The sequence below is a fragment of the Quercus lobata genome, chromosome 12, assembly GCF_001633185.2.
Source record: "Quercus lobata isolate SW786 chromosome 12, ValleyOak3.0 Primary Assembly, whole genome shotgun sequence".
In the NCBI taxonomy this organism is placed as follows: Eukaryota; Viridiplantae; Streptophyta; class Magnoliopsida; order Fagales; family Fagaceae; genus Quercus; species Quercus lobata.
Genome location: NC_044915.1, coordinates 40,575,087 through 40,601,088, shown reverse-complemented (window position 1 = coordinate 40,601,088; position 26,002 = coordinate 40,575,087). Strand labels below are relative to the sequence as shown.

Sequence of the window (26,002 nt, the reverse complement as noted above, 5' to 3'; positions counted from 1 at the left end):
TGTACCGTATAGCCAGAGATAAGGAGGATCTTGTGGAGGTTAGTATGAATTGGCATGGAGTTATTAACTGGGATGTTTTGTTTACTAGATTTGTTAATGATTAGGAGGTGAGGAGTTTGCAATTGTTTCATGGTATTCTTTACTCCGTTAAAGTTTATAAGGATGAGGAGGACTGGAAGTTTTGGACTCAGCTAAGAGCGGTATTTTTTACGTCAAGTTGTATTATCGAATCCTGAGTGCAGGGCTTTCCCCTTCCTTTTCATATAAAAGCATTTGAAAGGTTAAGATTCCTTCAAGAACGGAATATTTGCATTATTGATTGATTTTGCATGTGCAAACATAATGGGGAGACCACTGAACATTTATTACTTCGTTGTAACTATGCATACAATTTATGGTCATGAGTTTTTTGCCTTTTTGGGGTGCAACGGCTCTTGCCGAGGAGGGTGGTGGAGTTATTGGCATGCTAGAAAGGGGAGCTTTGAAAGACATACGTTGTTGGTAAGGAGCCATAAACCCATACCCCAAATTTTGGAACTAAGGTTTTGTTGTTATGCTGCCTCACTAGGTGATGTAGACCATTTGGGGTGAGAGAAGCCTCCATACTTTTGATGGAGTTAAGAATTTGTCTGTGGAGATAAAATTACATCTTTTATGTACCATGTTTGATTGGTTGGTTACCTTAAGCAGCCATACTTTTTCTTCCTTAAAAGGAATTTCTAGATCTATGTCATTTTGGTTAAAATTTTGTTGTGTCCTTAGTACACTACCTATATACTAGGGTTTCATTGTTCAATTTTTTTTCAATGAATCATTATTACTTTATACACACACACACATATTGGGTTATACTGACGTATGTCCTTCGAGCATCCATTAATAAACCATTTTAGGAAAACTTATTCTGGGAAAATGAAAAAAATGACTAACTTTTTTTTTACAACTTTTTCAATTTTCCATAAAGAGTTTCTTAAAATTGAGACCTATATATATTTTTAAAAAAGAACTCTAGTTTCTAAATAAGAACTAGAGATATTTCCAATGTTTAAAGTTGATGTTCAATATCTACAGCTTGTGAGACCTACACAGCTCATGAGACCTACACAGATCCACCATAGCTCACCCTAGTAAGGGGATGGGACGAGGATGGGGTTAGATAGGAATCAACACCTAAGGTTGCATGGAATCAACATTAAGCATTATAACAACCTAGGACTTAGTACATGGGCTTGCTTGGGATCATCCTCAAGGACTAGAAGAAAACTCCCAACCCAAATTTTATAAATCCATGATCGATTGCTTACAATATTGAACTTTAGAGCCCTTTAAAAAGAGTCCCCAAATTACATCAAAAATGAAAATAAAATAAAATAAAATCACAATGAGATAACATCATATTAAAAAAAAAACACCCTATAATAGCATCAATTATTATCAATAAGCTTCAATCACAATCAATCAAATCCAACAAAATCAATTAGTTACTTATTAAAAATAAAAAAAATCAATTAGCATTGATGAGTCCAATTTGGTGTCTGCACCATCATCATCTTCGACCTTAGTGCTCTTCTCAAATGACCTAAAGATCAAGTCTAGGTTCTCCACAACCAACTCATGACAACCCTCCCGAGGTGTTTTCCTAAAGCACGGTTCAATAAATTCAGCCTCCAACGTTGACAATATCAATTCTGAGAATGCTCCGAAAGGCCTTCACAAGCTTAACCTCCTTAGTTTCCACCCTTGCGATTGATGCAAGGGTGGTTGCACATCTTACCCTTATTGGCACAAATCGAGTAGCTATCCTTGACTTTTTTGGTAGTAGGAGTGGCACTGATACACTTCAAGACCTTGAGAGTTGCAAAGGATGACCAAGCCCTCCATCTTCATCTCCTCCACACTAGGAAGCTCACATGCACTACACTATGGTGCACAAGAATGCCTTCCTCACCAAGCTCAAGTTCAACTTCAAAAACGTATTAAAAAACATTCACAACCTAGGATACTTTTTAGGATTTCCCAAAAAAAATCACTTCTTGTTTTTTATTTTCATATCTAGGTTAAAATCCACATCCTACATAGTGGACCTAAGTAAATGTTTGCATTCGTTAGTTCTTCACAACAAACTCATGAACTAACCACCTATACTTCTTACCAAACTCTCACCCCCTAGGCTTAGGGACGGTAATTTTCCCCCGCCCTGCTTAACCCACCCCTCCCCACTTCGCCCCATGTGGGTTTTCCCACCCCGCGCGGGTTTTCCCCACTCTGCAAAGGTGGTGAGGCGGGGATGGAGCAAGATTTTAGCCTCGCACCACGAGGCGGGGCAGTGATGGGTTTAGATTTTTTAGACCCGCCCCGACCCTCCCTAGGCTTAGGGATGGTAATTTTCCCCCGCCCTGCTTAACCCACCCCTCCCCACTTCGCCCCATGTGGGTTTTCCCACCCCGCGCGGGTTTTCCCCACTCTGCAAAGGTGGTGAGGCGGAGATGGGGCAAGATTTTAGCCTCGCACCACGAGGCGGGGCAGTGATGGGTTTAGATTTTTTAGACCCGCCCCGACCCTCCCTGTCCCTGCCCCACATTGCTAAGGGTTTTAATTGTAAATTTTTCATACCCTAAAATCCTACTATTTAAACAAACATATCAATATTAGCTTATTTTATTCTACCTAATGTGGTTCTCTGCCTTTATTTGTTATGTATTATATTATGAGATTTTTTTTTTTTTTTTTTAATGATTCTCTTGTTAAATACTTGGATATATTATTCAATTTTTTGTAAAAATTGATTTGGTTTGGTGGGATAAATTTGGTTGTAATTTCAAGTATATTTTTATTAATGAAATAGGTTTCATTGAAAAAGAATTGTTTACGGGGTGGGGTGGGGCTTCGTGGGACCCCAAGGGGTGGATGGGGTGAGAAAGTTTTTCCCGTCATACAGGACGGGGCGAGGATGGGGCAAGAAAAAATCATACGGGGTGGGGACGAGGATCCCATCCTTTAGCCCCCGCCCCATTGCCATCCCTAGGCCCTAGGGATAGCCACCAATACAGAATTACAAAACCAAAAGAATACAAAACAACAACAGAACCTACAAAAATTTAAATAAAAAAATTTTACACTGCACATCTGAACAATAATGCCAACCATTCTATTCAATTGATTTAAATAGTAGTAGAAACACCCAAACAACATTAGCTCCAAACTATGAAACTTAAAAACTTTTTTTTATGAACTTATATTTGGCCCACTGTATGGTGAGGTGCTTCAATACCAACAACAAAAAAAAGGAAAAAAAACTACAAACTAGTTTTTTGTTCTTTCATATGGTTGAGTCTTTGCTTGCTAATCCTAGCATGTAATCTACTATTCAATAGACCATGACAAAAGTTTTTTTTTTTTTTTCTTTTCTTTTCTTTTTTTGAGGTGAAAGATATAAATGACAAAAGCATTTCTAAATCCTCCAAATGAAACAAAATCTAGGAAGAACCCCATTCTGAAGTATGAATCTCCTGAATGGTTGACCGCAGCATCTCATCTCCCACAACAGATCTTAACTGTTTTATAAAAACATCTTTAGCCACCTTCCCAGCCTGTTGTAAGCCATAATAATTTTACAAATTAACTTTCTAGTTCTTGCATATCACTTGGCATAAAAAAAACAAAAAGTACTACTATAGTCTTCCCAAAATTGGAAAGCCACTTACTTACCTTAAATATGTCATACAAAGCCATCAACTCCTGAACTTTCGAAGCAGGAAGGGAACTCTTCATCTTTGAAAATAATTGGGAAAATGGATACTTACCATGTCCTCTCAAGTAGCCTGAAAAATTAGCAATAATAGTAAAATCAGTTTCCAAAAATGAAAAACAGGTAGTACAAAAATTAAAGAAAAACCATGAAGATGAAGCCTTCATTCATATATACCTGAAGATTTGAAGCTCACAACACACTCGGGAAGAATATGGCTGTTCATATTGGTGCACCATACCACATACCGTTTCGGATTCTTAATATCATCCACACCAGTATCAAAAACCTCACTAGAAGGATGGCATTGCTGAGGCCCAACCCTTTCCACATTACCCAAAATTACCCTACAAAGTATTAAATGTTTTTCGCCATTATCATCTGCCTCCAATCGCAGAGCACTGAAACAAAACCCAACCCATCAATTCATTAGCCCCAATAATTCTCGTTAAATACAATAACAACAAAGCCTTAGTCCCAGAAGTTCGGGTCAGCTATGACTCCGCGACAAATTAGTTAAATTCGGTAACATGGAATCTTTTTACTCCGTTCTATTCTATCTGAAGTCATACTCATTAAAGCACCAAACAGATATATACTCAAAAATTCAAAAACAAAATATAATCACATACAGCTAATCTACCTTATATGAGGTAAGTCCACGTGGGACAAATATATACCAGTCCCATTGTCTGGCACTGCAAATCCATGTTTCAAAATCCCCTCCACGCCTTTCGCTGAAGCCCCATACCACGCAAACACAGGACCATTGGACGTTCCACGAGCTGCTTTGATCATCTCAATCTGCTTCTCAAAAACTTGTGAGCGAGCTCTCTCCAATGGTCCTGTACGCGTACATTGGTGAATTGCAGTAACAGTAGCATAGTTTTCAAGATCAATCTTCCTAAGCCCTTTAATCAATAAATTGCTATATACAGAGTACTCTCTATCTCCTTGGCTCAAAGGCTTCGCATTCGGCCAACTAGGCGTTAAACACAGGCGTTTCGCTGCACCATCTTCGTCGTCTCGCAGCTTCTTCTTAGACGAAGTGACCTCGGCCTCGTCCTCGTTCGAATTCGATTCAAATTCCACTCTCTTCCGCTTACCCGAATTCGAATGATTCGAATTCGAATTCGAATTCCCGCCCATGTCAACTCGAATCTCAATCTCGACCTTCGGAATCGCATGATTCTCCTCCACCTCCTCGAACTCTTCGTCGACGAAAACTTTGGGGAAAAAGCACTTACCATTCTCATCGATCCAAGCAATGGACCTCTGATTCTCGGTCACGAAATCGATCTGCAACATGCGCAGAAAATCGAAGAGGTACTTGGCTCCTCCAATCGACAAGTCGATTACAGGCTTGCCTTCGGAGAACCCTAATCGCAGACCTCCGAACACTTCGCTCGGGAAATCGATCCACGAACCGGCCTGGTAGAACATGAACCGGGCCGGAGCACCGCTTCGCTTGAAGTTGGAGTGGTTCTGGATCATGAATCGGGTCGAGCAAGAGCTCGACATGGCACAAGAGCTCTGGCCCTGAGGAACTCTAACCCTAATCGTTTCCACAATTTTGCTTGCTACGCCGTCGTTTTGGGGCATCGATTGCGAAGCCATTGGATTCTACGGCCTCAATCAAATAGTGTAGGATATTATGTTGAGTGAAAATTGTAGAATCAATCTCTCTGTGCTTGGGAACCCTTTCTTATAGGCGTTCAATGGTGAGCCTGTGAAAGCGACTCCTTTTATAGTGAAGTGCCAAAAAGGGCCCCTCTACTTCTTGCGCAAGTTAAAGTTTTGCCCCTTGAACGGTTATCTTTGAAGGGCATTTTTGGCAGTTTGCAATTATAGATCTTTTCTTTTTTTGTGAAGTCCAAGGTTTCGTTTCGTGATAGCGATGGCTTACAATTTCTTGCCCGTTAAGTTTTGCCAAGCTAAAATAATTAATGCCACGTCTATGTGGGCTACCTAATCTCACTGTTTTACTTCGGCCCAAAGAAAGTGTAGCTGTAACGGAAACAATATATTTAAATGGAGAATACGATGCATTTCATATGTTTTGGGTTTACAAGTCCACCTTCTGACTTTTTTTTTTTTTGAATGGATGGCTCGGTGCTTGCATGTAATTTGCAACTACTGAATTAAATATTGGTGTCGTTTTTTGTCAAAGAGATATAAAGAACACGTCAGTGTGGTGTGGGCAACCATGCGAAATCTCTTCTTTTTCTTTCCCATGGAAACAGAACAAATGGAGGGGAAAAGCCCGCTTTTTTTCTTTTTTTCGAATCCAAAGTCCAAACATTAAAAAATGGCTCCACTTGATACCATTATTTTTCAAGGTAAAGTGGGTGAGAACATACGACACTACAAAAAATACTATTATCGTTGAGCTATTATTTGGAATATATTTTATATCATTATTGATGATGAATAAATAAAATGTTGTAATGAAACTAATTGGTACAAGGTAAGACATCTTTGGTTTTTTTTTTTTTTGTAATTCAATTTTTACAACTGATAGGGACAACATATTTAAATGATGATTTTCCTTATAAAGAAAACTAAACATTATCAATGAGTTACTATACTATTGACACAATACATATTTGAAGAACCTTACGACGGTCGCGTAATATTCTTTAATCACATGCACACCACAAAAGTACCATGAATGGAACAATTTTTCTCAAATTGCAATATTTTAGAACATCAACATTTATTGCTGACATTCAAAACACATATTTCTTCAAAGTCCTCTTATGGACACACCCTTTCCTACACCCAAATCCACACCCTGCTTATATGACAAATTGTGATTGGATTTTAATATTTTTCACATGAGTCCACCCTTAGTATCTAAGCATTCTGTGTCAACTTATACACCAATCACAAGTTAACATTTAATTAGGGCATGGGAAGGGACATGTCCCTCACATTTTTCACTTTTCCCATTCTTTCCGATTTTACTTACACGTGTAAAGTTGTCTATTAATTCAACCATGGGCAATTAAAAGCAAAATATATTATTCCCTATTAGAGAAGATCAACAATATTTTACCCAATAATTAAAAAGGAAAATAAATCGAATTCATAATCCAAATAGGTAGTTAGCATTTATGTCAAAACATAACGAACTTTCAAAAAATAGAAATATGGTATTAAATGATAGCAATGGTGTATTGTCTCACTTGTATCTAATGATTATGTGCATTGGCCGTTACACAAATGCGACGTGTGTTCTAAAATGATCGCGTGTTGGTTCATATCTCGTTTTGTGCACAAAAGTATTGGATAAAGGTCTTACCCAATATATCATTACCTTTATTAATTTGTGGAATTATGATGACGATCACAAGAGTTGGAGTCGAGGGAGGATCATGCAGATAGCATAAGGGCATTGATGGCCTATTGTCATCAAGCTTAGCCAACTCTTCTTCAATGATTGCTATTCTACCATTTTTTATCCCCTTGTTCAACGATTACTTATAAAATAAAAAATTCAATGGATTTTTTTGTTGAGAAAAAATTAAATGGAATTAGACATGTGTGACAACCGTCAGGTGTCTGTTGGGACTATGATTATATATCACAATGCATATATTATTTAATTTAAAAAGTTTTGATAAGATTTGATTCATTGTAAGATGTAAAAAAAAGTTTTTAAATTTCTAAACAGTCATTACTATTGACGAATCACAACAATTGTTTTTCCCTTTATTTCCAAGCAATTGTTTAGTTAATTAGTAAAAAAAAAAAAAACTTAGACTAATGACAAGTAGGACATGTTTGGATTGAGGGGGAAGGAGGATGAGTGAAGGGGAGTAGAGTAAAATTGACTGAAAATTAGTGAATTTTTGGCAAATTCTTATCTATTATACTCTACAAACAAAATTTTTCTCCAAACTAGTTTGGATATAAACTCTACAAACTCCTTATATATTTATATATTAAGTATGAATTTTGAAAATTTAACCGTTAGATTATATGTTCTTATTATATTCTTCATGCATATAAAATTTCAAAAAAATCAAAGATTAATTGCTATCTCATTAAACAAATGTTAAAATTTCAAATTTTTATGGTCTAAAATTGTGTATAAGAAATAAGTTTATTGATCGAATAGTAAATAATATATAATTTGAACGAAATTTAATATACATGTTAAGAATATAAGAAACATAAAATTTAATGGTTAGATTTTTAAAATTCACAAAAAAATATATATATATATATACACACACACATGAGAAGTTTGAACTTTGTTCTATACTCTTTTCTATTATCTCTCAGCCCAAACGGAACGGTAGTAAAACAAGTACGGGCAAATATCTAATGATTATGAGCCAGAGTGGGCTCACTAGATAACAGTTTGTACTAGGCCTATTTTGAAAGCCTTCCAATCCGGGTCGAAATAACCCGACCCGTTTTGGCAGACATCCTTTTTTTCACAAAATGGCCCATCACAATTCCCAGCAGTTTTCTTAGGGATTCTGAACTCACAAAATCGCACTGTTTTTTCGACCAAGAAGAAGCTCAGAAGTTCCATCGAAAATACAAAGAAAACTGATTCGGCTTGATTCTTGGGAATCAAATAATTCTGTGAGTAACTTAAGCTTTTCTAGTTTTGTTTCGTATTACGTGTCCATCCTCTCTCTCTCTCTCTCGAAGTTGAAGTTCACTTAGGTTCTGTTTCTGAGAGAGTAGATTACGATATTTATGAAATCTTAATTGCTTTTCTTTTCCTGCAATCTTAGCAATTTAGTGTGTTTGTGTAATCTTTAGCTGTTCGTAGCATCGCATTTCTCTATTTCTGTTACCTGTTTCCCTTGGAATGTTTGGATTTGCAACTCTGATATATAATCCACTACATAATATTTTCACAGTCATGCCTTAGGTTATAGAGCTCTACTCAACTATTAAATTCTAAAATAATCATATGGAGGCAAGTGTTTAAACATCATTAGTAGGCGCATTTCGGTGTGATTGTTTCTTTGATTTCTTGGTAATGCTACGAGTAATTATTAGGTATTCCTCGAGTACAGCCATGCGGTACTCGATTCAAATAAACAAAGTTGCTTTTTCTACATTGCTTTTTAAGCTCATGTCATTTTTAATTTTTTGTTATATTAAATGGTTTACCTACATTAGCTATACTTCGGGGAGCATCTATTAATTATCCATAAGGCTACTGATTTTACCAAAGTTTATTGAACCAAAAACCGGGGGGTACTCTCTCTATCTTCTCCCTGGGGCTTAAAACAACTCAAGAGATAGAAGAGATGGGTCTAGTTCCCTTCACATTACGTGACAGAGCCCACACCCACGAATGAGCTTAGCTCATTTGACTATCTGAAGACATGAATAGCTTTCCAACTAGATCACAATGACAAGAAAGATTTGATGTCTACTATTAGGAAATTGATAGACGATTGGGGGCTGCAAGTGGGCGATTGAATGGCATTGCTTGCATCTCCTTCTAGGATTAATTTGGTGAAGTTGCAGTCAGTAGCGTTTGAAGTTGTTGGAAGGGCTGCTTTGGCTTTTGCCATCAAGGGATTGTCAATATATACCAAGTCTTTATACACAAAAAGAATCTCAGCCCATGGTCATGACAAAAAGCTGCAATACTTTCTTGGTTGCCTATTAATGCAGCATGAAAATTCACCTTGAGAAACCAGGGGAAGGAGGAGACCAGGCAGAAATTACACCCTACTTATGTGTCAAATTTTGGTCGGTTCAACACTTTTCACATGAGTCCACCTCGGGAACCTAACCATGTTGTCTCAACTTATGCATCAATCACGAGTTAACACTGAATTGGAGTGTGGGAATGGGTGTGTCCCTCGCATTATTCATTTTTCCCATTCTTTCCGATTTTATTTACATGTATAAGAGTTATCCATTAGTCCATTCATGGGCAATTAAAAGCAAAATATCTTATTCCCTATTATAAAAGATCAACAATAGTTTACCCAATAATTAAAAAGGAAAAGAAATCAAATTCACAATCCAAATAAGTAGTTAGCATTTATGTCAAAACATAACAAAATTTCAAAAAATAGAGATATGGGTATTAAATGATAGCAAGGGTGTATTGTGTCTCGCTCGTGTCCAATGCTTATGTGCTTTGGACATTACACAGATGTGACATGTGTTCTAAAATGATCATGTTTTGGTTCATATATCGTTTGGTGCACAAGAGTATTGGACAAAAGTCTTACCCAATATGATCTTATCTTTCTTAATTCGTGGAATTATGATGACTATTACAAAAGTTGGAGTTAAGGGAAGATCGTAGAGAGAGCCTAAGGGCTTTAATGGCCTTCTGTCATCAAGCTTAGCGGACTCTTCTTCAATGATTGCCTATTCTGCCTTTTTTTATCCCCTTGTTCATTGACTACTTAAATGGAATTAGATACGTGTGATGGTTATCAAGTATTTAGGATTATGATTATTAATCATAGTACTTATTATTTAATTTAAAGAATTTTGATAAGATTTTTTTTCATTGAAAGATGTAAAGAAGGTATTTAAATTTCTCTTACTAGTTTGGAATATTTACTATTGAGTATTGAAAAACCACAAGTACTTTGCCAGCAAATATCTTATGAGCCTGCTATACGGAGTGGGCTCACTTGTTATTGTGGCCTCTGTTGAAAGCCTTCCAATTCAGATCGAAATAATCTGATCCATTTTGTCAGAGGTCTTTTACACAAATGGCCCATCACAATTCCCAGCAGTTTTCTTAGGGATTCTGATTTATGAACTCTCACAAATCCCTTCTTTGGTTTCACATGAAGCTTACCTATAATTTCCAAGCACTGTTTTTCGACCAAGAAGCAGCTCAGAAGTTCCATAAAAAATTCAAAGAAACTGATTCAGCTTGATTTTTTCGGAATCAAATAATTATGTGAGTAACTTAGCTTTCTAGTTTTTCTTCTTCTCATGTGTCCATCCTCTCTCTCTTTCTCTCTCGAAGTTGAAGTTCACTTAGGTTCTGTTTCTGAGAGAATAGATTAAGTTAATTATGAAATCTCAATTGCTTTTCTTTTCCTGCAATCCTAGCAATTTAGTGTTTGTGTAATCTTTAACAGTTTGTAGCGTTGCATTCTCTATTTCTGTTACCTGTTTCCCTTCAAATAATTGGATTTGTGACTCTGATATATAATCCACTACATAATATTTTCACAGTCATGCCTTAGGTTACAGAGCTACTAAACTATTAAATTCTAAAATAATGATATGGAGGCAAATGTTTAAACATCCTTAGTAGGCACATTTCGGTGTGATTGTTCATTGATTCCTTGGTAATTCTATGAGTAATCATCGAGTACAGCCACATGGTACTTGATACCAATTAATAAAGTTATTATGTCATTTTTTTTTCTGTTTGTATTAAATGGTTTACCTACATCAGCTATACTCTGGGAGTATCTATTAATTTTCCATAATTCTCCCTGGGGCTTAAAACAACTCAAGAGATAGAAGAGATGGGGCTAGTTCCGCACACATTACATGACAGAAGCCCATACCCATGAATAGGCTTAGCTCATTTGACCATCTGAGGACATGAATAGCTTTCCAACTAGATCACAACAACAAAAAAGATTTAATGTCTACTATTAGGAAATCGATAGACCATTGAGGGCAGCAAGTGGATGATTGAATGACATTGCTTGCATCTCCTTCTAGGATTAAATTGTTGAAGCTGCACTCAGTAGCATTTGAAGTTGTTGAAGGGCTGCTTTGGCCTTTTTCATCAAGGCAATTTATTCCAAGTCTGTATACAAAAAAAAGAATCTCAGCCTGTGGTCATGAAAAAAAAAGCTGCAATACTCGCTTGGTTATCTATTAATGCAGCTTGAAAATTCACTTTGAGAAACCAGGGGAAGGAGGAGACCAGGCAGAGAACAAATTCTTTGGAATTAATTTGTAGGGCTAGTTGCATTGGACCAATCTGGGGCTTATCAACCACTTGTTTGTTCCTTTGAGTGCAATGGTCACTCCAAAAGTATAAGTGTTTGTGGGGTGTGAGGGGCAAGGGCTGGGGTTCAAATCTCTAAGAAGAAGCTTCACACGCATATATACTTAGATTAGGTTAGAGTAGAATTTCTATTTTTCCTATTAAAAAAAAAAAAAAAAAACTTCTTTGTTCATCCAAACTAGAACAACAAACCGTTGCATACATTGAGAAGTTCCTTGTTTTCTCATAAGGCACATTGGGAGCCCTTGGATTCCAAATCACTTTGATCCAGTCTACAATGGAGGATAGATTTAATGCATCTAATCTGATCGGCCAAGGTGAAGTCAGTTACACAATTCTTGTAACATGACACGCTAAGAGAAACTGTTCAATTGATTCAAGGGCTGCATTACACATACTGCAGTTAACTTAAGGTTTTCTATCAAACATCTTGAATTTAGGACCACCTTAGTCAGAATGATTTGCCATGCCATTCTCCTTAGGAGAAGTTTAAGTCTAATGCATTTTGAACCTCCTAGGTGCCTTCCATTTTTCTTTATATAAGGGATCACCTCAAAGAAGCTCAAAGAAGCAGGGTTTCTTTGGAGAAATTATTCAGTGCTCCTGGTGGACTAAGTCAGCCTTGCCTAGTGGTCCACCCACCCAATAATTAAATGCCATGTGTCATAATTAGCCAAGTCAAATCTTAGTCAGCATCCACAAAACGAACAATTATTTTTTAACACCATTCAGACGTCAGGGTAAAAAAAAAAAAAAAAATCAGTAATTCATCTTCCTTGCTTAGCTGACATAGTCACACTAGTTTCCACCGAGGAACTCACAATCCCCATGGCAATTAATCAAGGTATGCTGATTCAAGCAATTCACACACACACACACACATATTGTTTAAACCCTAATGTCAGATCAGTTTTAAAGAAAGACTAGGATTAATTATGTGGATTCTAACTAAGATCTGACTTGGCTAATTATAACACATGGCATTTAATTATTGGGTGTGTGGACCACTAGACAAAGTTGATGTGTTTTGCTAGGAACACCAAATAATTTCTTGTTTTGTTGACCAGTTCAGTATGCTCTATGCTGATTTTGTCAAGAAGCTTCCATTTTGATTTGGGACCTAGGTGATTTTGTCTTCCTGGTGTGATTGGGATAGCTGAATTTTGAGAATACTAAGTCAAATGTCTGATATATTCTTTGTTGGTTCCGCTGTCTTGGAGTCTCTAGAATTAATTCTGAGACCAATTAACCTCTAGAGAAACAGAGGAAGAGGCTCTTGGTTTAAATTATGGCAGATATGGAACCCAAGGGGAGTTCCACACATCCTGGCCAATCCCATTGCCAACTCTCCAGCATGGTATTGAGTTGATGTCTTATAAGAACAACTTAACGATCTTAGCAGCAGTACAGAAGGAGGATAATAATTTGCAGAAAATTGAAAGAACAGTAAAAAGAGGATCCAGCTCTTGATGGAATGGCTTGTTATCCAAGTATACATCCAAGTTATATCCTTAGACACTCAATAATGAACTAAGGCCTCAGCTTTTTACAAAGGAAACTCAAAGTCAGACCTAATACTCTAGGAGCAGCCCCTTGAGACCTTTAAATAAACTTGAGAACAACTCTGCAAATCAGAATCCTCTTTCCTAGGTACCCAGAAAATATCACACTTTTTTGATTTGGTGTTATCAAGATTCAAGAAAGACAAATAGGATTTCTTAGGGCTTTGACTTTTTGATTGTTTCAGTCATTTATTACTTAGAAAGCATACACTGATCTTTTATAATTTTTTGTCTTGAGTCTTGACCGACTCTTGACCTACAAGCATGGTTCTTTTTAGTTCCAGCATTACTAGCAGTGTCTTACTACATCACTATTCCCGTTATGAAAATGGGGAAAATGTCTTCAAAGTTATAATGTATTGTTCTTCAGAATATTGAATGGCCAATTAATCATGGGCTTTGATTCAATTAGAGGCTTTGGAAAATCAATGTTTCTTAAATGTGGATTATTTTTAAATTTTATTTGTCTTTGACATTATAACTTTCAAATTTCAGTGAACAGGTCTGCTATAAATTTAGTAGATATGTCTGTTCCATTGACGCCTTCTAAGAGGCCACATGATCGAAACCTTACAGAGTCAAATGGGAAAGGAAAGTGGCAAAAGACACACAAACAATCTATGAAATTCTCTCCTGGGAGTGTTGTCTTACGCTTACTCTGTCCTGCTTCCAAAACTGGTGGTGTCATTGGAAAAGGGGGCACCATCATATCTGAAATCCGTCAAGAAACTGGTGCAAAGGTCAGAGTTGAGGAAACTGTTCCTGGTTGTGATGAGAGGGTAGTTGTTATCTCAGGTTCTGATAAAGAGATTGAGGTGACGACTGAAGCAAGCCGGGAGGATGGTGGTGAAGAGGCAAACATGGATGAAAAGAACGATGATGAAAAGGAACAGAATGAAAACAATGAAGATAAAGAATCTGATGCTGTGGGAGATGCCAAATCGGATAAGGGAACTTCAGCCGTGCAGAAGGCCCTTTTTCTTGTTTTTGAGAGAATAATTGAAGGAGAACCAGAGACAGATGGAGGGGATGAAGATGATAATAAGTCTTCTTCAATTGTTTTTAGGTTACTTGTGCTTTCCAATCAAGTAGGCTGCCTTTTGGGAAAGGGTGGCAGTGTAATCAAGCAAATGTCAGCTGAAAGCGGGGCACAAATACGGATTCTTCCAAGGGACAAACTTCCTCCATGTGCATCCGCTGCTGATGAATTAGTTCAGGTAGTTTTGATGACATTATTTGTTATGTAGTACTATACTATAATTAGTAATCAGGAATACTGCAGATTGTCAGTTACTTGTGCGAAGTTCTAATGATTCTAATTTTATTGGGTTAACATCTAATGCAAAGCCAATGTCTATATTAATAGTAACCATGAGTGATTGAACTATCTAGCATGGATCTTTGGGGCAAATTGTCTGTTCTGTTTCCCATTAGTGTTTAGATTTACTTGAAAGAATACGCATATTAGGACTAGGAGCTGCATTAGTGATATACTGCTATATATCTGTTCATGAATTATAGTTCTTATATTTCAACAAAATCAAATACTTAGTGAAGAGCTGGCAATCTTGTTAAAAAATAAAAAGGACTATCTATGCAGTTAAGTTTTTGGTTATGCTTCAGAGTTCATTGTCTGGTGGTGTTCTGCCCTCAAAATCTACCCAGGTGACCACTAGTTCAAATAGAATGTGATTTTCAATTTTTATTTCAAGGTTGTCACTCCTTTTGGAATAATATGCATCTAGTAAGGCTAAAATAATAGATCTTGCAGCATTTCTTTGCAGTCAGATTTTAATTTTTTGGATAAGTAATAAAACATTTATTGAAAATTAAAATGAACTCCCAAGTACACAAGCAGTAGACTAGGGAAGCCACAAATAACATCAAAATGTACATAAGTCAAGAATCTCCTCTAGCGGGGAAAAAGAGTAACTATTAAAGCAGCCATCCAATCATAGAGAGAATGAAGCAAGAATAGTTTCAACTCCAAAGACAAGGTCTCAACCCATTTAAAGGTGCGCTTGTGGTCCACATAAGACACAGAGGAATGGCCTTCCATACCTCAATAGAGCGATGTCTCCCAAAACTACCCATCCAGCAAGCTAACAAGTCCACCACCCTTTCATGCGTTACCCACTGAATCCCAAACAGACAACAACATAGACCATATGTCATATGCATACAGTGAAGTAGCAGATGATCTGTAGACTCCCTACTATTCTTACACACATATCACCAGTCAACAATATAGATATGACACTTTTGGAGAGATTGTCCACGGTGAGGATTTTCCCTCGAGTTGTTGTCCATGTAAATAAAGCAACTTTAGTGGGAAATTTAACCTTCCATATACTTTTCCATAGGAAGAATAGTGTCAATCATGTTGTGAGAACCTGATAGGACTTGAACTCAAAACTGACACTCCTACTTGGGATCTATTGCATGTGATCTTCACCATCCCTATTAGTTTTGACAGAATAGTGAAGATCAAAAATATCTTGTAAGTGTCCTAGCTCCCAACCATGTGGATCTCTAGTAAACAAAGCTTCCCAATGTAGGGCACCATCATGCCAACTCAAATAGTTTGTCACCAAAGCCTCTTTATCTCGGGCAATATAAAACAAAGCCGAAAATGCTTCAAATAGTGCCACATCCCCACACCATAAATCCATCCAAAAACGACATGATTACCACCGCCACCTCAAACTTTATAAACCTAAAGAAACTCCCCCACCCATTTCGAATATGCTTCCAAAGAGGCACACCATAGGGTTCTTAAAGCACCACTGAAACCCAACCTCCCGCCTGATTCTCCATATGTTGTGGCAACTATGTTCCTCTATTAAGTATCTCTCTCATTTGCATAATGCCATAACCACTTCCCTAGCAATGCATGATCAAATTGGACTAAACCTTTGATACCCAAACCACTAAATCAAATCAGCTCACAAATGACGTTCTGGTTGACTAAATGAATCTTACTTTCTCCCCTAAAACTCTCCGCAAAAAATCCCGTTTCAACTTCTCAAAATGATGAGCAATGTAACCAGTAAGGGAAACAAGGAAAGGAAATATGTGGGGAGACTAGAGAGAGCATGCTCTTACTCAAAGTGATTCTGCCACCTTGTGAGAAATATAACTTGTTCCAGCCTGCTAACCTCCATTCCATCATCTCTATAATTGGATCCCATATGGCTTTGGACTATATCTAGCCCCAAGGGTAACCCCAAATATATCATAGGCAATGAACCAATCTTGTGACCAAGAATCTCAGCCAAAGTGCAGGCTGAAACCTCTCCAATTGGGACCATTTTGGAAATTGGACTTGCTCAAATTAATCTTCAATCCATATACAACTTCAAAACACCATAACACACATTTTGGATAGTCAATTTGCTATGGATCATCTACTTTTCAAAAAAAAAAAAAAAAAATGAAAATTGTTATGGATCTTCCCCACACAGAATCAAAGTGTCATCTGCAAACAATAGGTGGGAAATCATCAACGGCTCAGCTGCCCTTCTTCCACTGTAAACCCCTGGATATACTGTCCCTCTATAACTTTACTCAATCTCAATGCCTCCATCACTGATACAAATAATAGTGGCCACAATGGGTCACCTTGATGTAAGTTCGTAACCCTCAATCTACTATCAAGACATTCACTCGCCAACAAAATTGAATCCAATATATGTCTCCCTTAAATAAAATCATTTTTGTGATTGAGACAGAGTCTCCCCCAACATATGGCTAACTCCTTGGCCAAAATTTTATTAATGCTACCAACCAGACTAATAGGCCTAAAATCTTTCCCATCACATGCTGCAACCTTCTTCAGAATGTGGGCAACAAAGGTAGCATTTAAATTTTTTCCAAACATACTGTGAACATGGAAGTGCTGAAAGACTCGCATAGTGTCATCTTTCACTACATTCCAACACACTTGGAACTTGGAAGAATGCCATAGTGAAGCCATTTGGGCCTGGAGCTTTGTCACCATTCATGTTCTCTACTGCATCTAATACTTCCTCCTCCACGAAAGGTCTTTCCAACTCATATTTCATGCATTGTTCATACTATATGCATACATTACTCCAAAAGTAGTGTCAATTTGAAATAAAAGTTGAAAATCACATTCTATGTGAACAAGTGGTCACCTGGGTAGATTCTGTGCTATATTAGTTGTCAGTCGCTTTGTTGGACCTGCAAACCATTGCTGAGCACATTGCTTCCTCATGACTCTAGCATCTAAGGTTAATTCCAAAACAATTTTGGCAACTTTTGGAGGACTTCTAGAAATATGAATTTAACACGAATGGCCATGATTAATGTCTTGGTTCCTGGAAATAGGTCCAGATTTGAAGTTTTATTTAGTTCTTTTTCTTGATGCACAAATCTTATTTGTCCCATATATTATATAATTACACTGCAGATCACTGGGGAAATTGATGCAGTAAGGAAAGCTCTTCAATCCGTTTCTCAACAGCTTTTGGAGAATCCACCTCGGGATCATGACCCTTCCCCTGTCAACCCTTCAGGGCCATCATCTCAATCATTTGGTCATCCTCATCCCAGGCCAGATGCATATCCACCACATAACCGTTCTTTTGCTGCTCACGGAGCGCCTTATGCTACTGGACCTCGTGATGTTGCTGATTATCATTCTGCTGTTCCTCCTATGATTTCTAAGTATCATGAAAGTGGTTTTCCTGGTCGAATGAAGCATTCACAGGAAATGTTAACTTTCCGATTGTTGTGCCATGATGAAAGAGTAGGAGGTGTGATTGGAAAGGGAGGATCAATAATTAAGACCCTTAAGCAAGAGACTGGCTGTGAGATCAAAGTCATGGAAGCTGTCTCTGATTCAGAGGATCGCATTATTATCATTTCTGGGCCAGCGGTATGGTTAAACTACATATATATCATAAGATTTGATATTTTAATCTTGTATTGCTAGATCAAGTCTGTTATTGGTTTGTGGTGTGCTGACAACAAATCAACTATTGCAGCACCCTGATGATAGGATATCAGCTGTGCAAGATGCAGTTCTCCGTGTTCAGACTAGGATAGTCAGAGCTATACCTGATAACAAGGAGCAGTCTGTATTAGCAAGGCTTCTTGTTTCTTCCAATCAAATTGGCTGTCTCCTTGGCAAAGGTGGTTCCATCATAGCAGAAATGAGGAAGTTATCTCGGGCACATATTCGCGTATTGGGGAAGGATCAGATTCCAAAGTGTGCTTCAGAAGATGAAGAAGTAGTCCAGGTGTGTTTGCATGAATTCCATTGAGCTTGATCAGGTTGAACCTTTGACAACCTATCAAGTTCTGTTATTATTGAAATTGCTCATTATTATTATTTTTTGGTTGATGTGTGATCAATTATATTCTGACATTGACAACGTACAATGAAGATATCAGTTGATATGAAACCTAGTTCTTATCACGTTTTTCTGATTATTGTGCTACTTCTATGCTTTTTGCTGATGCTGTTTCTACTTTGACAGATAAACGGAGAATTTGAAGCAGTTCAAGAGGCTCTTTTGCAGATAACAACTAGGTTGCGGCATCATTTTTTTCGGGATGCGTTTCCTTCTATTAATTATCCTTCAAATCCTGCATTCCTGGATCAAGTACCTCCATTCCCTTCATATATGGGAAGGAGAGAACTCTCACCCCCAGGAATGTATTCTAATCTAGGTCCATCATTCCACAAGTTTGACGCTGTTGGTGGCCCACCTCCCCATGGTGGTTTTCATCCCCATGATGATCGTTCTCCTTTTATGCACAATATTCATAGACTTGGTGCTGCCCCTCATTTATTATCTGAAAGAAAACCATGGGGTCCTCAGGTATTGAACTATTGTGATTTGTTTCCCCACTGCTTACAAGTAGTTTTTGGTAGTCAATTTGAATTCCTATCATGTGTTTCTGGTGCTGTGCCTTAAAGTTTAGTGGCATAAGCTCTTACCCTTCTTATTGATAAAATGTTGGAAATTGTTCCAAAATTTGACATAAGAGAAGTAGATTGTGCTTTAGTTTGTGTTTGGATGAGTTTTTTTTGGCTGAAAGTTGGTAAAAATGTAGTTGTGCCTAGTAAAAATTAAATAGCAATAGCTACTGAAGTAGTTTAGCACCTATGTGTACCAACCAATCAAATAAAAATGAAAAAGAAAAAGCATCATGTAAATTGATATTTCTGTGTTTCCTAAACTGGCTTGTAGGGACTAATTGAAGGTGGTGGCCCTATAGGCTTGCCAGATTTTGGTGGACCCCCCCAAAGAAGATTTGCAGGATTTGGCGGGTATGTACATTGTATCATTTTTCTTTTCTTTTTTTAAGTTCTTTTTTAATTACTATATTATATTTTGAGTTTTTTATTATCCTGATTTATCTATTTAGAGGAAGCCAGCCTGCAGTTATAACAAGCACCACTCTTGAAGTTGTTGTTCCTAGTTCTCTTGTTCCAGTAATTTATGGAGAAGATGGTGAATGTTTGAAACAAATTCGTAAGGTACAATCAATGATCTGATAATTCATTTTTAGATTAGATTTACACAATCGCACTTTATGCTTCTTGATGAAAAAGGCATTAATTGTATAGAGTTCCCTGGGTAGATATGTAGGAATTCCATTATTGTGTCTGGGATGAACTCAGTTTCATTTGCCATATCATATTAATTATGGTATATGTTAAGTAGATGACGAATAAAGAGCTTGGCTATCTCCGCATCAAACTTCACGGCTTCAATGTTGTGTCCTATCTGGAACACTCCATTAGCTTTGCTTGTATATAAACATCTCTCACTCACATAACTTGTAAGAACTCAGTTTACCAGAGACGTGAGTTTCAGATCATTATTGACTATTGTGAATATGTAAAAATGTTAACTCCACCAATGTCTGTGCTTAGTGTCATATATTTGTTCACAGCCAGGCTTGGGTTGCAGTAGGTTGACGGCCAGTGAAAAATTTATTCACTCCATTATGAATGGGTCCATTGATATGTAAAAATGCTCCATCAAAACAATTTTCAATTAACGGCTATAGTAATTTCAATATGGTCTATATTATTTCAGATCTCTGATGCAAAAATTACAATTACGGAGCCAAAGCCTGGAGCAGTGGAAACTGTAATTGTAATATCTGGAACTCCTGAACAAACCCATGCTGCACAGAGTCTTATTCAAGCATTTGTAATGAGCGAGACTGAGTCCAGTTGATCTCTTCATTCAGGTAGTATTGTTGATGAGATTTCCATATATTCATTAGCAGAGTACTTAGAAAATATGTTATAACAAATGCTTGTTGTTAGTTTCTTCTGTTATTTAATCATTTCCAGAATCAGTCTGTTAGATGTTGCTTAATATGTGCCATTCAAACTTGATATTACTGCAGTTGAGGATCTTGAAGATTGGAAATTTCCCGAGTTCTAATATTGCTGTTCTGTGAGTATACTTAAACTTCTATGAACTTAACAAGAAACATGCATTTTTAATGAACTATTTGAAAAGCATGCATTTTCAATCTCACTTCAAGGTTGAACAAGCAATGTTATATCTTGGGCGATTCTTGATTTTATGATCCCCCAGCTGCATACTTAGGCTATTCTTTTTTTTGTAGCCATAAAAATTGCATTACTTATATAAAAGGAAAAAAAAAAGAGATAATGAGTAATGTTGCTTAGGTTACATTGGCAATAAGTCTTACACCATTTTCTTATATTTTCCACTAAGCTTTCCCATTGAGACAATGGATGCTTTTCATTCCTCTTTCATCCTTTCCTTTTCTCATTGAATTGTATCTTTGATGCCCCTGAAGGTCAAAAACTAAGTTTGTTTTTGACTTGTATATTTGGATGGGAATTGGGATGAGGAACTTGTAATTAACTGTGAAGAACTGAAGGCTGACTTTTACCCATATATCTATGCAAATGTGTGCATGTGAACTTTTTAACCATACCAGATAACCTCCCTTCATTACCTTTCCAAATATTTTTAGTTGAAATCTACTCCAACTTTCTCTTGATTTGTGCTGTTCATTCAGTCTGACTCAAAATAAAAAGGGAAAAAAAAAATTGACAGTATTAGACTGTTTACTTTTGTCTTACTTTCATGAATATTGTTATTTGTTAATTTTCCAAAGGATATATGCCTTGTCATTTGCTAGCTATTACATGCACAGTGTTATCTTCTTAAACATGTCTCAGAAATCTCTCTTTATGAATAATAGAACAAATGATTTAGATGAAGTGAATACTTTGTTATTGTTTATTCATTTATGTAAGTTAGGCAACTCTATGCCATTTGCATTTGTGATACTGGTAACACTTATTGTTTTTTTTCACAGTTAATTCATCAATGGGATGTTAATTATATTTTTAGCTAAAATTCATTTTGAATCCTTTAAGTTTGGGGCAATTGTCATTTTGAACCCGATAGTTCTAATTTTGTCAATTTGATGCTTCATGTTTGTAATCATTGTCAATGTGACTTCCATCCATTGTTGTTTGATAATCAGCTGTTAACACCAATAAAATGATGTATTTTTTTTTTAATCATTAAAAGTGGCTGCCAGAATTTCTAACAATTAGGAAATGAAACATAGCAGGTTTGTTTCATTTAATTATTTTTCATCATCATCATCATCATCATTTAAATTTAAGTTGAGCTATGTCCAAAACAATGTTGCCTGACATGGGATTGTTAAGATTAATGAGTGATGAGGCAGAAAGGGATTCTATGATCACTTACACAAGAACATAGAGGTAGCATCAGGGGGGGTGACAAGATGAGAGTATTCATCACAATAATATTAATTGCATCCATAGAGGCGAGTGGTACATGTTGAAGGTCCTTGAAAGATGAGTAAGTACCAAAAAGGGTGTGTTTGAGGTAGTAAGGAGTTAGGGATGAGCACAGACTTGATTGTCCTGCCTACCCTGTCTTACCCAGCTGAACCCAAGAGGGTCTGGATGGTTTTGACATAACAATTGGTCAACAACAGGTTTAGGGAATGAAAATCCTGACCTCTGCATATAACCTGTCAAAGCCAACCTAACTGTTAATATCTTTACAAATGGTACAACGTGTTTTGTATATGGGTTTCGCCCTCTTCTTGGTGATATGTCCCCTGGCCTTATCTTCCCTCTTTTTCTCTCTTCCTTTCATACTCCTTTGCTTCATTGTCCTGTCTTGGTTTCAGCGTTGTTGCCACCAAGTTGTCTCCCTCATCTTTGGATGTTGGTGAACCCTTTGGCACCATGGAACACAGATTGTCATTGAAGCTTCTCTCACATTCTCCATCTCTGTCTCCCGCCATTATTGATTCTTTTGATCTCTTTGATTCTCTGCCTTTATCAAAGATCTGATGGTCAAAACCGATGAAAATGACCAAAACCATCAGGTGTACTTCAGTCAGCTTCCCTAGCGATCTCTCTACAGTCCACTTGACAACTTCAGGTCAAGTGATGGGTTTGGTGCAACTGGAGCATGACTGACCCATGCTCACCTCTTAATTTTATGTTGGCTTATCTTCTTAATATGACCTTGGATACAGCCAACTGGCAAAATATGTTGGTTTTAGTCTAAACAGTTGGAATTATGCTTTCTTTAATTGAAGGTTTGGAGAGGGAGAAATAATTAACCTTTTGAAGGGATGGAGAGATTGGTTGTTAATTTGAAATCTATATTTTTGAATTCTTTGTTTGAATATTGTAGTATGATTGTGGGATATCTTGTAGTTCTTTAGTTGATTTCATGGATCCCTTAGATCTTAGACTATAATCCTTTAGGAGACAGCAATTTTAGACTACCCCTCCGCCCCCCTCCTCTCCTTTCTATTTTAGGTTCTTTGAGATAAAAGCTATGAATTTAGTCAATTTGCTATTAGTGTTGGTATCAATTTATGTTTTACATAATGTAAAAAGGCTTTCTTGTAATTTTTATTTTTGTATGAATTTTTGTGAAGGCGTTGTTATTATCCATGTCTAAACACACTGCCCCCACCTTTATGTGTTTGGTTGTGTCAAACATGCAATTAGGGACACACTGCCATTTTTTTATCTTTAGTTTATTTTGTATAAATTATCCATCCATAATTTGTTGTTGGAAGTGGTAGGAAAGTTTATTAGCTTTCTAGTTTGTGAGAGTAGAGAGATTATAAGTTTGTACTCCTTATGGTTGATAATGGATTTTTCTCCCTCTCCTCCTGATGTGGGCAATCATCAAACCAAGTAAATTCTCTGGTCTTGTGGGCTTGCTATTTATCCTTTTAATGCGGGATTTACATAATAGGTAGAACATGATGTTCCATGCAAAAATATTCAGAATTGTCAAATGCTACATTCATTTTTTAATATTTTCTATGGTGCTTTCCTTTCCCCTTGATGGGATATTTTCAATGGTTGTTGTTAGTAAAAGGGCTGGTTCTGGATGCAGGTGTGTGGTGGCCTTCATTTGTTTTTGATTTTATGATTTTGCACGGAGGATCCACCACCAATCGTTGCACTTTGCAGATATAAATGCTGAGGGCCATTTAGGTTGTGATTATCTGCTCTATGTTACAAGACTGCTAATTGAACGTGTAATGTTCTGAAGTAAAATTACTAAACTTTTCCCCAAGTGAAGATGCATTAGTTGTTTGTAGCAAAATTCTTCAGCTTTTGAAGTGTACATGATTTTGGAACTGCTAGATATTTTGAGCAAGGGGAATAGTACAATTCATAAACCTGAAAGTTGTTTTTTCTGTTTTTGAACTCCCATTATTTGTGTAGGCTTGTTTTATTGTTTCCAGTTGAATCAATGAAAGTTGATGCAGCTGGAATTGCTGATGCTTAAGAGGATTATGATGTCTGAAATTAAAGCTGAAATGTTAAACTGGGTTGGTTTGCCCTGAGCTAGAGAAAGAAGCAAAAGGTTGAGGTGGTGTGTCAGGTTGGGTTTGATGCTTGAACAAATTTACCAAGCAAAAAAGGAAAATCAGTGTTCTTGCAGGCGCTCAGAACTGATCTCTGAACCTTGTTTGGGTTTCATCACTTAATAATTTCCCGGAAGGTTGTGGTGCAATTATTACATAGCTGAAAGGTTTAATTAATAGTTACATAAAATTATTGTTCCTATTTGTTTAATTACAAATTTTATACCAGAAGCTGGTATATGCCTTTTAAAAAAAATGGAGAATCGGGTAGATGCCACTTAATCTGCTTTCACATGGTGTCAAATCCGTTCAACGATTCTGTGCTATCAGATTGTAAGGGAATCTCCATTTACCCGCGAGACCAGGAGGAAAAGAGGAAATGTGAGGTTATGAGTTTAAGATTTTTAAATTCCTAAATTACTAATAAAGAAAAAACATTGGTTGGACACTTTTTAAAGCGTGGTTTGCTTTGTCAAGAGTTTTGTAACTCAATTGACACTTTTTATTTTTTATAGTAAAGACATTTAAAGTTTAAATCTTCTCTTTCCTAATTATCGAATTTAAAATTTAAAAAAAAAAAAGAAAAAGAAAAGAAAGAGGAGTCATTTGTGTTATGGATTTCTTCAATTCACCGTACAGGTCAACCTTCGTGTGAGAGAAGATATATGTACTGGATGCATGTAATATCACCTCATGTGAGGAATGGTATTGATGCTTTTGCTTTAAGATATGGTGGGTAGTTGTCAAAATAAAAGCAAAAGGTACCAAATTCACCGTACAGGTCAACCTTCGTGTGAGAGAAGATATATGTACTGGATGCATGTAATATCACCTCATGTGAGGAATGGTATTGATGCTTTTGCTTTAAGATAAGGTGGGTAGTTGTCAAAATAAAAGTAAAAGGTACCAAATTCACCGTACATGTCAATCTTCGTGTGAGAGAAGATATATGTACTGGATGCATATAATATCATCTCGTGTGAGGAATGGTATTGATGCTTCTGCTTTAAGATATGGTGGGTAGTTGTCAAAATAATAATAAAAAAAAAAAAGAAAAAGAAAAGAAAGAGGAGTCAATTGTGTTATGGATTTCCTCAGTTCACCATATAGGTCAACCTTCGTGTGAGGAATTGGTACCTTTTGCTTTTATTTTGACAACTACCCACCATATCTTAAAGCAAAAGCATCAATATCATTCCTCACACGAGGTGATATTACATGCATCCAGTACATATATCTTCTCTCACACGAAGGTTGACCTGTACAGTAAATTTGGTACCTTTTGCTTTTATTTTGACAACTACCCACCATATCTTAAAGCAAAAGCATCAATATCATTCCTCACATGAGGTGATATTACATGCATCCAGTACATATATCTTCTCTCACACAAAGGTTGACCTGTACGGTGAACTGAGGAAATCCATAACACAATTGACTCCTCTTTCTTTTCTTTTCTTTTTTAATTTTAAATTTGATAATTAGGAGAGAGAAGATTTAAACTTTAAATGTCTTTATTGTAAAAAGTGTTAATTGAGTTACGAAACTTTTGACAAAGCAAACCGTGTTTTAAAAAGTGTCCAACCAATGTTTTTTCTTTATTAGGAATTTAGAAATCTTAAACTCATAACCTCACATTTCCTCCTGGTCTCACGGAGAAATGGAGATTCCCTTACAATCTGATAGCACAGAATCGTTGAACGGATTTGACACCATGTGAAAGCAGATTAAGTGGCATCTACCCGATTCTCCATTTTTTTTAAAAGGTAAAAGGACCAAAGGTTTCAACTTTTT

General features: G+C 36.8%; 2 protein-coding genes across 3 annotated transcripts; one reads left to right on the top strand and one right to left on the bottom strand.

Moving 5' to 3' along the window:
* Positions 1-3,127: 3,127 nt before the first annotated feature.
* Positions 3,128-5,466, bottom strand: LOC115972174 (probable inactive poly [ADP-ribose] polymerase SRO3). The gene is made up of 4 exons (XM_031092358.1): positions 4,392-5,466; positions 3,926-4,149; positions 3,709-3,821; positions 3,128-3,590 (listed from the first exon to the last, which is right to left on the bottom strand). Exons 1-4 carry the CDS (start codon positions 5,363-5,365, stop codon positions 3,477-3,479), a joined length of 1,425 nt encoding a protein of 474 aa, XP_030948218.1. The 5' UTR covers positions 5,366-5,466; the 3' UTR covers positions 3,128-3,476.
* Positions 5,467-8,201: 2,735 nt separating this feature from the next.
* Positions 8,202-24,368, top strand: LOC115971136 (KH domain-containing protein HEN4-like). Of its 2 annotated transcripts, none has more exons than XM_031090843.1 (10): positions 8,202-8,347; positions 13,790-14,511; positions 17,727-18,194; positions 18,304-18,558; positions 18,799-19,143; positions 19,516-19,595; positions 19,694-19,805; positions 20,371-20,527; positions 20,690-20,739; positions 24,066-24,368. In XM_031090843.1, exons 2-8 carry the CDS (start codon positions 13,819-13,821, stop codon positions 20,512-20,514), a joined length of 2,097 nt encoding a protein of 698 aa, XP_030946703.1. In that variant the 5' UTR covers positions 8,202-8,347; positions 13,790-13,818; the 3' UTR covers positions 20,515-20,527; positions 20,690-20,739; positions 24,066-24,368. The 2 variants fall into 2 exon arrangements, with proteins under 2 accessions (XP_030946703.1, XP_030946702.1); XM_031090842.1 differs by lacking the exon at positions 24,066-24,368 and adding an exon at positions 23,731-24,051.
* Positions 24,369-26,002: the final 1,634 nt, after the last annotated feature.